This window comes from Vanellus vanellus (genome assembly GCF_965231255.1).
Source record: "Vanellus vanellus genome assembly, chromosome: 4".
NCBI lineage: Eukaryota > Metazoa > Chordata > Aves > Charadriiformes > Charadriidae > Vanellus > Vanellus vanellus.
The window spans coordinates 83,275,213-83,287,277 of record NC_138909.1 but is presented as its reverse complement, the minus strand read 5'-3'; the positions used below and the strand labels follow the sequence as shown (position 1 = coordinate 83,287,277).

Genomic DNA, 12,065 nt, shown 5'->3' with positions numbered 1-12,065 from the left:
CGGGTCTGGACAACCCCCGTATCAATACAGGCTGGGGGATGAAGGGGTGGAGAGCAGCCCTGCCAAGAAGGACTTAGGGATGTCGGTTGATGAGAAGCTCAACGTGAGCTGGCAACGTGCGCTGGCAGCCCAGAACGCCACCGGCGTCCCGGGCTGCATCCCCAGCAGCGTGGCCAGCAGGGCGAGAGAGGGCATTCTGCCCCTCTGCTGCGCTCTGGGGAGACCCCCCTGCAGTGCGGCCTCCAGCTCGGGGGGGTCCCAACAGCAGAAGGACATGAAGCTGTTGGAGCGGGGCCAGAGGAGGCCCCGGAGATGCTGGGAGGGCTGGAGCCCCTCTGCTGGGAGGACAGGCTGGGAGAGTTGGGGGTGTTCAGCCTGGAGAAGAGAAGGCTCTGGGGAGACCTTAGACCCCCTTCCAGTATCTGAAAGGGCTCCAGGAGAGCTGGGGAGGGACTCTGGATCAGGGGGTGGAGCTATAGGATGAGGGGGAACGGTTTTAAACTGGAAGAGGGGAGATCTAGATAAGATATTAGGAAGAAATTCTTGACTGTGCGAGTGGTGAGCCCTTGGCGCAGGTTGCCCGTAGAGGTGGTCTATGCCCCATCCCTGGACACATTCCAAGCCAGTTTGGAAGGGGCTCTGAGCAATCTGGTCTAGTTGAAGATGTCCCTGCCCATGGCAACAGGGTTGGACTAGACAGCCCTTCCAACCCAACCCATTCTGTGATTCCACGATTCTTTTTTTTCCAGTTCCATAACAAAAGCTTGGTCTGTCTCAGTGCTGTCACACGTACTTACAGTAGTACGGCATCACGTCTATGTACATCAAACTTCTGCAAACTTACGGCATGTGTACACTGGGGTCTACATGGGTATATGTGATAAAATTTCAAATTGGTGTTCTGCATATTGCCCAAGTATCGATCTGGATTTGTCAGTGGGTTTCATACGCTGTACTGAACGGCTGTCACAGCTGCAGCCTGCGATCCCGGGCTCCGATTTGGGGCCTTTACAGGGTATTTTCCTATTCTGTAGGAAAAGATCAGAGATTCCTGAATCCCTTCATATTTTGTAATAAAGAGATATACTGGCACAGCGTAATACCCCTTCATCTACTGCATGTGTGAGATCATGTACGGGGAAGCTGGAGTTCAGGGGCCTCCGATATTTGCGGGGCTCCCGTTTTGGTTTTACTGGTGGTTATGCTTAGGGATATCCATCAGTTGGAAACGTTTCGTTGTAGAGAGGCACTTCATTGTAGGCACCTCAAGGAATACCGAAAGGACCTTGATTGGTCAGTAATGAAATCAGTTATTGGTAGAATGGATTTGGGGGTTTGGTTGTGGGGTTCGGGTTTTTTTTTTATTTTTATTTATTTTTTTAGAAGTGCTCTGAAATATAAAATCCAAACAAAAAAGTCAAAGCTAAACACTCATGCCCTTCCCCATCTTTCCAAATCTACAGCCTTGGGAAAAAGTGTGAGTCTTTAAGAACACCATTTTAATTTTATTTGCGTTCAGCACGTAAATACTGTTAAAAGCAACCTTCTGCTCTTCAGAAGGCTCATGGTATTTTACTTGAGATACTGAATATTGCATATGCAGACTCAGCCACCTGATTTCATTATTTATACTGACAGTGTTTTCAGTTTAATTCTTAAAAAAACATTCCGGGTAACACAATTTGTAGGCTGTTATATGAGAGCTTCTTTGGATTTTTTTTTTAAATGAACATTTGATTGCAGTTTTTTGGCTGAGCAATTTTTAATCACTTTTGAAAAAATGTTTAAATTGCCTGTGAAGATTAGTACATGTGAATAACTCATCTGGAAAATGGTTTAAGAACTTGTGAAATACACTGTATTCTGAACGAGCCCGTCTGTAACTTGGAAAAGTGGCTATTGCATGGTAATGGTATAACAGGTTTTTCCAAAGACCTTTAGGCTGTCCAAAAGCATTTTGTTATTGTTGTTGTTAAACAAAGTCGGTTAACCTGACCCTTAGATCTCCTGTTGTAGTTTAATTATTTGCTATTAGATTATTTTTTTTCCTCTGTAAAGTAAGAATACAAACCAAATTTTTGTTCATTACTGTTTCAATGTCTTCCTTTTAGCTTTCCATCACTTGGATACAGGCATTTTGCTTGTTTATAGAAAGAGAGAGTTGAAAAGCGTGTGACTTTACAAATGCTAAAAATAAGCTTAAACTAAACATTCTGATTTTTTAATTGTGATGAATACTTGGCAGCGGGCTAGAAAGCAGTTGCAAATATTGGACAGTAGCTTACCAAAACATTTCTAAGCCAAGGACCGCACTCTGAAAATCCAGGGGAATCCAGCAGGAGTTTTGCCTTACACAGGGGCGAGTCAGTCTTGTGGGTCACAGGAGAAATGGTGTCTGCAGGAATAGAAGAGTCACAGAACAACCAGAATAATCAGTTATTAAAAGCTCAATAGAATATTTTTTTTCAAAATAATTTATTAATATTTACCTGTGTTCCATCTAGCTACTTGTTATGTTAAGGAGAGGGTAACAAATGGTAAAAGGTTTGGAATATTTCAGAAATGTCAGGTTGCTAAACCCCAGTTTTCCTTTCGGAAGGATGAAAATAAGCATCACATAGTTTTCCTGTATAATCTCTCTTTTGTAATGTCGCAGAAGCAGTAGCCATTTGGGGTGACTGAGAGATGCTTTGTGCTGGTGCCGTGGAGCTCGAGAAGCCTGGAAGTTGGAGGATGGTTTCATGACGCAGAGCCCCATTAACATCTCCCCTCTTTTCAAATTGGAGAGGTCCTACTCTCCCATCCCACCCTGGCTCGCGTATTCATAGATTAAGCTTCATTTATTGCACCAAAATAGTCGTAGAGACTGGGGTTGCTTCTGCTCTTCTCTGGAAATAGTATTTTTTTTTTTCAGTAAACTCTTTGTTATAGAAGGAATGTAAAAGAGAAAAGAGAGTTTCCTCCTGTTACAAGGCAGCAAGAGTAACGACGTGTCATCTTTTGTTTGTGCAGGGATTTAGCAGCTGATCTTCTTATGATGATTCCTGATAATAAACTGCAGTTAGTAAAACTATGTGCTTTTTATCCTGGATGCGTAGCAGAAATAAATGACCTGCATGAAAAGGTACAATGAAAAAGAATTTACCTGAACACTAATGAGAGGTTTCGTTTTGATTTGTTTACTAATTTCAGAAAATTTAAGGCCAAATGAATCTGTGTGATGAATTTGTCACTACCAGTCTTATATGTTACATATCCTTTTTTGCTCTTTTAGTCTTTATTGACTTAATTTTCAGTATTGCACAAGAAGAACTTTAGTTCTTGAATTCTGCTCTGTGTGTAGTCTCCCCATGTCGCGGGTTACCTCCTGGAGTAGCTTATGACCTTCAGGATCACCTATCAGTGTGATTTATAACCGCCTCCCCACTGAAGTGCAGCCTAATTGTGTCTTGCCAGATCAGTTTTCTGTCCTATCCTGAATTGGTTTACATCTCGTGTCTGTAATCTCCTTAAATTCCCCCTTTCCTCATCATCAGCAGAAGGGTCTGCTCCACCAACTCCCCTAATGTTCAGCTCAGACTGTACATCTCTTAAGCAGTAGTAAAAAGTTCACAAAAACTTTAGTGATGGAAACTGATACTGCTTAAATTAAAGTTACAGACCGTTTCCTCCTGTGTTGTTCTCTGGTCTAGATGGCTTTCTTAATGCGCATTGTATGCAGGTACGTCCTTCAAACAATGACGCTTCTTTCACAGAGAGTTTGATCCTACTGTTGACAGGCTGGGAGAGTTGTTCAGCCTGGAGAAGAGAAGGCTCCGGGGAGACCTTAGAGCCCCTTCCAATGCCTAAAGGGGCTCCAGGAGAGCTGGGGAGGGACTCTGGATCAGGGGGTGGAGCCATAGGATGGGGGGAAATGGTTTCAGACTGAAAGAGGGGAGATTTAGATGAGATATTAGGGAGAAATTCTCTCCTGGGGGGACAGTGAGCCCCTGGCGCAGGGTGCCCCGAGAAGCTGTGGCTGCCCCATCCCTGGAGGTGTTCAAGGCCAGGTTGGACGGGTTGGGAGCAACCTGGGCTGGGGGGAGGTGGCCCTGCCCAGGGCAGGGGGGTGGCACTGGGTGGTCTTTAAGGTCCCTTTCAACCCAAACCATTCTATGTTTATGTGCAAACTTCAGTATTTCTCCTCATCTTAAGAAAATTGTTGGAATATTACAATAATTCTGTGGTAAAATCTTTGTGTTCCAGTGTAATCTTCCGGATGTAGAAGAATGCCTGCGATTGGCAGAGGCCGTTCAGGCAGACGGGGATATATTCGAAACTATAAAGTACTATCTGTTAAGCCCAGAACCTGAGAAGGCTCTCCCTGTTGGCATTCAGTATGTGAAAGGTAGGGGCTTGGAGGACGAAACCTTGTGAAGCGCGAGTCATGTGCGTGGCTTGCCTCTTGACATCTTTTTGTTTCTATTTTTCAACAGAACAACTTTGTGGCTCAGATTGGACTTTAGATTCAGTCTGTCCGTATCTTGATCTTCTAAGTTACATACGCACTGAACGATTAGTGTTGCATAAATGTAGTGAGTGAGTATATTTTCCTTACTTAATAGAAGTGGAAGTTTCGTTAAAGGCAACTTGAAATAAAAAAAAAAAATATGGGTGCATGTTGTTATTATCATTTTTTCTTTACCAGAAGATGGGTACAAAAAAAATTGCAAGAAGCAGGCTAGTTCCCAATCTGGGGAATAGAATGTGGAATTTTCCTAATTTACCTCAAACCGGGACAATTGTCAAGGTTTACCAAGAAGAAAAAAAAGATATTTTACTGCTCTTTTCTCTGTGGGCATTTACAATGGGTGAATCAATGTTGGTCTTATTTGAAGAATCTCACTTTGATCAGCTCTGGTTTCAGTTTCCTCAAGAAAAAAAGCAGTGGTACCACACGTAAGATGGGGTTTATGTCAAAGTGTTAAGGGAATTTGAGCTGTCACTCAGAATTAAGTCTGAAATGGTTGGATAGCTGTGGTTCACCTTTATGCCCGATGGCTGCAGCTGCGCCTGAGTCCCTGCACAGGTGGGAAGAACTAAAAGGAGCAAAAAGCTTAACTCTTTCCTGCGGGGAAACTTGGCAAAACTGAAGTCCACCCTACTACGTGGGGCGATTTTATTTACATTTAGAGTTTTGTCACGTTAAAAGAGCTGAGTGACATTGTTTTTGTAACTTTCCATGGTTGTGGTTGATAACTATGCATTGCACGTGCTATTTAAAATATAATAATTGAGGTCAATATAAAGCAGATGGAGTCTGTTTTACCAATTACGTCACACAGACAATAAGCATAATCAGCAAACAAATATTCTCCACAAAAGATGGATGGATAAGTTAGGTTTTAAAATTATAATTTGAATATAAAGTTGTTCAATGTTTTTGCAAATGCTTGTTATTGTTCCTGATTAATACTTATCCATTTATAGATTTCGGAATGAGTTGCTGATTTTGTGTGGCTACATTGGCGCTTTACTTGCTATCAGAAGACAATACAATAGCATTGTACCTGCACTGTATGAGTATACAAGGTAATATTCTGTTTTCAGTAACACTGAGAAATCCCAGGCCCTATTATGGTGTATGCCATACGTTGTCCCCACTTCTCCTTCCACCCCACCCCCCTCAAAAAAAAAAAAAAAAATCTGAGTTCGCAGTTCTGTTATAAAGTTCTGAGGGCATACCCATGCCGGCATAGTGAACCTCCTTTACTTTCTTTGTGCGTTGTACATGTACAAGTCCCTCAGGTAAGGCAGCAAGTTGTGAATCCAGGATTTCAGTCAAACTCTTAGCTGTGTAAGAAAAACAACTTTGAGAAGTAGATAAGTATTCAGCACTACCTCCATGCATGATTATATGGAGATGGTAGAAGTTCTACTTTTGTATCTATGTGTAGACCACTTGCCCAGACTTGCTCAGTAGCAACAAGGACAAGCTTTGCATTTGGAGTTCATGGCTAGGCACTAGCTTGATTCCCACCAAGAAACCTGGCTAGACCTTCTGTTACTTAGTGGGCTAAGGTTCCCAGACATTAAGACTTGGCCTGACCCACTTGATCTGACCTGGGCCAGTCCTGCCCACTTGGCCCAGCTGAACCCCAACCAGTCACCTGACTTGACCTGTCCTGACTAGACCCACCTGACTAGACTTCACTGACTTGAACCAGCTCAGCCTGACCCAGTTGACTTGACTTGATTTCACCCACTTGACTTAACCTCATTCACTTCACGTGACCCGACTTGGCCCACTTGACCAGACTTGGCTTGACTTGACCCAGCCCACTTGACTTGACCAGACTTGGCTTATCCCAGCCCGATCTGGCTTGGCCCAACCCACTTGACCCCACTCAACCTGCCCCACTTGATTTCACTTGGTACACTTGACTCGACTTGACCCCATTTGCCCCACTTCTACTTGAAATGACCAACTTGGGCATGAAAGGAGAAAGATTAAGATCAATAATCTTTATAGTTCTGGTGAGACACCACCCCATCCCACCCCCCCCCCCAGCAGTGCTGCATCCAGCTCTGGAGCCCTCAGTACAGGAAGGACATGGAGCTGTTGGAGCGGGTCCAGAGGAGGCCCTGGAGTTGCTGCGAGGGCTGGAGCCCCTCTGCTGGGAGGACAGGCTGGGAGAGGTGGGGGAGTTCAGCCTGGAGAAGAGAAGGCTCCGGGGAGACCTCAGAACCCCTTCCAGTGCCTAAAGGGGCTCCAGGAGAGCTGGGGAGGGACTCTGGGTCAGGGAGGGGAGCCATAGGATGAGGGGGAACGGTTTTAAACTGGAAGAGGGGAGATTTAGATTAGATATTAGAAAGAAATTTTTCACTCTGAGGGTGGTGAGCCCCTGGCGCAGGGTGCCCCGAGAAGCTGTGGCTGCCCCATCCCTGGAGGTGTTCAAGGCCGGGTTGGACGGGGCTGGGAGCAACCTGGGCTGGGGGGAGGCGTCCCTGCCCAGGGCAGGGGGGTGGGAACGAGATGATCTTTAAGGTCCCTTCCAACCCAAACCATTCTATAGTCTTAGCTAGTAAATAAAACAGGTGTACATACGATACTTCACTATTCCTTCCTCAGAGTATAACCGCGGTTGTTTAGTCTTCCTGTCTGGTTTGGTAACGATGCTGCTGTCCAGCTGACTAATTGCCGTTTCTTCCTTACACTTTGGGACTGTCAAACCCTTTTGGTTTTGTCACCCAACTTGCTGGGTGGCAGGGCCAGCCCCAAGGTGTCACTGATTTCCTCGCGCAACCAGCCCTGGCATTGCTCGAGCAGTTACTGCTCCACCCGCTGCTCTAACGGCCCCCGCCAGCCTCGCTAACCATTCCAGCTCCTTTCTCTCTCCATCACGAATAAACGTTGCGTGTGTGTTGTCCGGTCCTTTCCAACCTTGCTAGAATTGGGAGCTGTCCTACGCCTCCTGATATTTTATCAGAATTGCCTCGTAAGGATGATTAAACAACAGAAATTTAACATGCCTTAGATCTGTGTGTTTGCCCCTTTCCTTCGGCTCCTCTCAATCTCGGCAGCTCTCCTTTCCTCTCTGCTGGCCTGGGATCTTACAGAAGGGCTACCTTGATACGGAAATTTATTAATTGTTACTTAATTATCGTAACAAGCCATCTTTTAGACTCAGTTTGTGGTACTTTGGCTGGCAAGCTTTAAGTTCTCCTGCGGTTTGAAGAACCAGAGAACAATACTGCTCGAATTTTTTTCTCAGATTGCCCAATATTTTCAAGATTCACAGATTTTTAGATTCCAGCCCATCTTAAACTGGACACTTCTATGCTTAAACTGGACATTTTTAACGCATCCCAACACAAATGGAAGTTTGCTGAATTAGGTCAGGTAATAGCTGTCTCTTGTATTATGTTGTGATAAATCCAGAAGGCAGCCACTGCCGGGGTTTGAAACGGGTTCCCGCAAGTCACCGGGGGAAACAAGGCTGTCCCGGAGCACGTATTGCACCGTCTTACTGGAACTGCATTTTTATTGTATCTGCTATAGAAAGGCAAAGTGGGCCCTTAGTTTTAGTAAAGTTGTCATTATTAAGAAATAGGAACACATACAGGCTTAGAATAGAGAGGAAAAAAAAAAAAGAGCTAATTAAAGAGAAGCTTAAATAAGAAGCGGTAAATAGGGATAATTAAAATCCAACTTATATGGAAATGTATATTTTTTTATATCTAGTAATATAATGTTTCTAAGGTTTAATATAGTGATTATCATAAAGGATCAATTTATTTCCATAAACTTATTTCCATATCCAGTCAAAAATAGCTTTATATTACTCCTATCTGTCTTGTTTTCCTTTTAAGAAAACATTCATTGTTAGAATTGCTTTGGACTTTAATTACGCGTGTGCCTTTTCAGTCAGCTTTTAAAAAGACGGGAAGTGTCTGTACCTTTGAAGATTGAACAGCTTTCTGAGGAACTGGATGCATGGAGAGCTTGCACTCAACTAAACAAGTAGGTGGAAAAATATAAAATTGAACATTTATTGAAATATAATATTTATTGGAATATGAATATTCAGTTGTAAAAACAGTATTTCTTCCCTTTGTAAAATCTGAATATAAATGTAAAAAAAAAAAGAGTACTTTGTGGCTCTTAATTTCTAACAGAGATGTAGAGTTGAAAAACGCATCTCTGTTGTCGACAGGGCTGGCGATGACGTGCCATGCACCCCGCCGTCGGAGTCGCAGAGGGCGGTGTATTCCGTCCTCGCGTCCCGAATACAGGAGGAGCCTCTGAAAGGAATGGTTGGGCCAGACTATGTCACCGGATCCAATCTCCCCAGTCACTCCGACGCTCCCGTCTCCTGTTTGACGGGGCTGAGGATACAGGTACGCCTTCAGAGCGCCGAGGTGCTCCTTCTCAGTGACGGCCGCATGAGGTTGCCATAAATCGAAGATCTCTCCCATCATTTGGGAGGAAAAAGGTTTTCCCTGTTGTCGCTGTAGCAGAAGTTAAAGAGGACAAGTGCTGACATCTTCTGGATAAGGAAGGCTGTGGAGGGGCTGTATTTGTAGGGCAGCGGAGCTGGTGAGAGGTCTTGAGAATAAGTCTGATGAGGAGCGGCTGAGGGCCCTGGGGGTGTTCAGCCTGGAGAAGAGGAGGCTGAGGGGAGACCTTCTTGCTCTCTACAGCTCCCTGACAGGAGGGGGTAACCGGGGGGGTTCAGTCGCTTCTCACAAGTAACGGGCGATAGGACAAGAGGAAATGGCTTCAAGTTGTGCCAGGGGAGGTTTAGGTTAAACATCAGGAAAAACTCGTACACTGAGAGGGTTATCAAAGACTGGAAGAGGCTGCCCGGGGAAGGGGTTGAATCGCCATCCCTGGATGTATTTAAAAGCCCCCTAGATACGGTGCTGAGGGACGTGGTTTAGAAGTGGGCCCAGTAGAGTTAGATAACGGTTGGACTGGATGATCTTAAAGGTCTTTTCCAGCCATAACGATTCTATGATTCTATGTATAAAGAAGAATTTACAATCAAGTAATTGCCCGGGGTCCCAATCCAAAATGTCTTCATTTCCACGGAAAAGACAGATTTCTTTTGCCAATTGTTCCCTCTAAAGTATCCTATTGCCTCCTCCCTCACCACAGCTTGGATAAAACTCAGGAAATGATTTCTCTTCAACCACATGCTAACGTTATTCTATTGTTAGCATTTATCGTTATGGAAATGCAGGAAACAAAACTTGTAATTCATGTTGAATTAAAACCAGATATTAGAGGCTTAAATATTCAAATATACATGTTCATCACCTACATAGACCTTTATGGTCAAAACATACTGGTCCTTATAACGCCTCTTTGGTATACGGTGTTATTTCCATAAAGGGACCGTTGACAGAGCCTGAAAAAGCTCTCTCCAGACAGTGTCTCCGCAGGAATTTACGCTCTTACACGAGGCCGACGCCGTTTCCTCTGTCCTGTGCGAGACCGGGAGTCCTCGCATTAGGCATGCGGAGCAGCTCACAGGTCGCTTCGTTACTGCTATAAGGTAGCGTAGGTGTCGCAGCCCAATTGCTCGGGGCGACAAGTTTTAAGTAGGGGGTTCAATAATTTGAAATTATTGTGTAGAGTGCGTGTAGACTCCGTGTTTTAAAACAATTCGTGGAGGCATTATATTGGGGGGTTTTGTAGATGGGGACAGGCACAGGTCAGCACAGGTAATGACAGACACAATGAAATACGTATTCTGAAGGAAAAAAATCGTGTTACCTCAGACTCTAACTCAGGGTAAACTTAACTCTGGAATGATTGACAAACACATATAAAATACCACAATTGTTAAAAATCAAACCAAAAATGTAAGGATTCTGAAATGTTGGGTCTTCGGATTTTGGAACGTTCACTCAATTTACGATGTGTAACTCTTACCAAAGCTTTCAGTCGGTGGGGTACGGTTTTTGCAGGGTGCAGGCGATAGTTGTAAATGAGGTTTTCGGGTCCTTAGATAAAAGCGAACGTGCTCTCCGTTGGCGCAGCCTTTACACAAGTCCGCGTGTGCTCTCGCTTTTTCCCTCCCTCCCCGACCGTTTTTGCTGTGCAGGGTCCGGTGTTCTTCCTTGAAGACGGAAAATCTGCCGTTTCACTGAACGATGCTTTGATGTGGGCCAAAGTGAATCCTTTTTCGCCACTGGGAACAGGAATACGACTGAACCCGTTTTGATGAGGCGTTTTCCTCTGTGCTTCGTAGCGCTTAAAATACCACTCGGGGGCTTAATTCTGATTTCACCTTGACGGGCAAAGGATGGGAAGATTCCATCCAATGGGACAATTACTTGGACTTTGAAAATTGTAAAATGAGAACAAGGAAAGGATTTCTATACAAACGTTTGTTGATAATCCAAAGAAAAAGTTATTTGAGAATCCAAAGAAAAAACGAAAAGGTCCTAACTTTATAGACAGCCATGTTTTGGGTTTAGTTTTGGTTTTTTCTTAAATAAGAATAGCGTTGTCAGACAATACAGACATATTTGAGTCAGCTCTGGGTAACAGACGCCTTGTAAAGGAAGGCAGGAACTGTCTGCACGTTATCAAAAGATTGATAACAAACTGTGAAACCCACAAACGCGCTTTGAAATCCCGAAGAGTAGAATGACTTTATTGATAGCCGCCGCAACCTGGTTTTAGAATGAGTGCAATCCAGCGGCTGTCCTACACGTTCTGTCCCCCCTTTTTAATTTTAACTGATTTTTACACACTGGGTTCTATAGCAAAAGCGAAACTTTAAAAGCGCTTAGATGATTTTTTTTTTTTTCATCCGTTAATTATAGTGCTTACTAAGATGTTTACTAATGTTTTGTTTAGATAGGTTTGAATATCTAGATTATTATAAAATTCTATTTTCTAATAAGTTCATCTTTGGCATCCCCCTCATGCTTTCAAGGGAAGCTAAAATATATTTATAAAACTTTTTTTTTAAAAAACAAAAAAAAAAACAACAAAGGGTTTGTAAGGAACAAACAGCAAATGTATTGAAATTATTTAAATACGATATGTATATTTAAGAGAGTTGTTTTCTTTTTACATTTTGTATTAGTTATAAATATACATATTGGTACGACAGACCAGAAGTAAATACTTGTGCGTATATTTTTATTTACTAAAGCTGTGCTCAAATGCAAAGAAAATTGTGGCAATAGAATACGAAGAATATTTAAATTTTAAAGCTGTGTCTAGTAGGGAATTTAATCATAAGGCAAATCTTATACCTATTCTTATTAATAATTCTTACAATCAGAATTACCTGTAGAAAAGATGCTTTCGTTATAATATTCTTTATTAGCTTAATTGGTGGCACACAAGCAGAAATCTACTTTATCTGTTGTTACCTTTTTTGCTGCTGCTTTAGAGTAAATTTTAAAATCCTGATAGCGGCATAAAACATAAAGAAGTCGCGATGAAAAATTGGCTGAACTATTTCAAGAGAAACTGTTGTGGAAGTGTTCAGCAGACCCTATCTGAGAAGATCCTCAATGCGTAGGGACTCAACGCCCTCGTTAAACTCGAAATAGCAACG

General features: G+C 43.2%; 1 protein-coding gene across 1 annotated transcript in view; it reads left to right on the top strand.

Moving 5' to 3' along the window:
- Positions 1 to 10,712, top strand: part of WDR17 (WD repeat domain 17) — a gene marked incomplete at both ends in the record, with an annotated part of 51,929 nt that extends 41,217 nt beyond the window's left edge. The window contains 8 exons of the mRNA XM_082483114.1: positions 2,112 to 2,143; positions 3,024 to 3,124; positions 4,246 to 4,387; positions 4,476 to 4,578; positions 5,470 to 5,571; positions 8,408 to 8,503; positions 8,697 to 8,880; positions 10,593 to 10,712. Of these exons, the coding sequence (XP_082339240.1) occupies positions 2,112 to 2,143; positions 3,024 to 3,124; positions 4,246 to 4,387; positions 4,476 to 4,578; positions 5,470 to 5,571; positions 8,408 to 8,503; positions 8,697 to 8,880; positions 10,593 to 10,712 (880 nt within the window). The remainder of the gene's footprint in view (positions 1 to 2,111; positions 2,144 to 3,023; positions 3,125 to 4,245; positions 4,388 to 4,475; positions 4,579 to 5,469; positions 5,572 to 8,407; positions 8,504 to 8,696; positions 8,881 to 10,592) is intronic.
- Between the last annotated feature and the right edge of the window lie 1,353 nt (positions 10,713 to 12,065).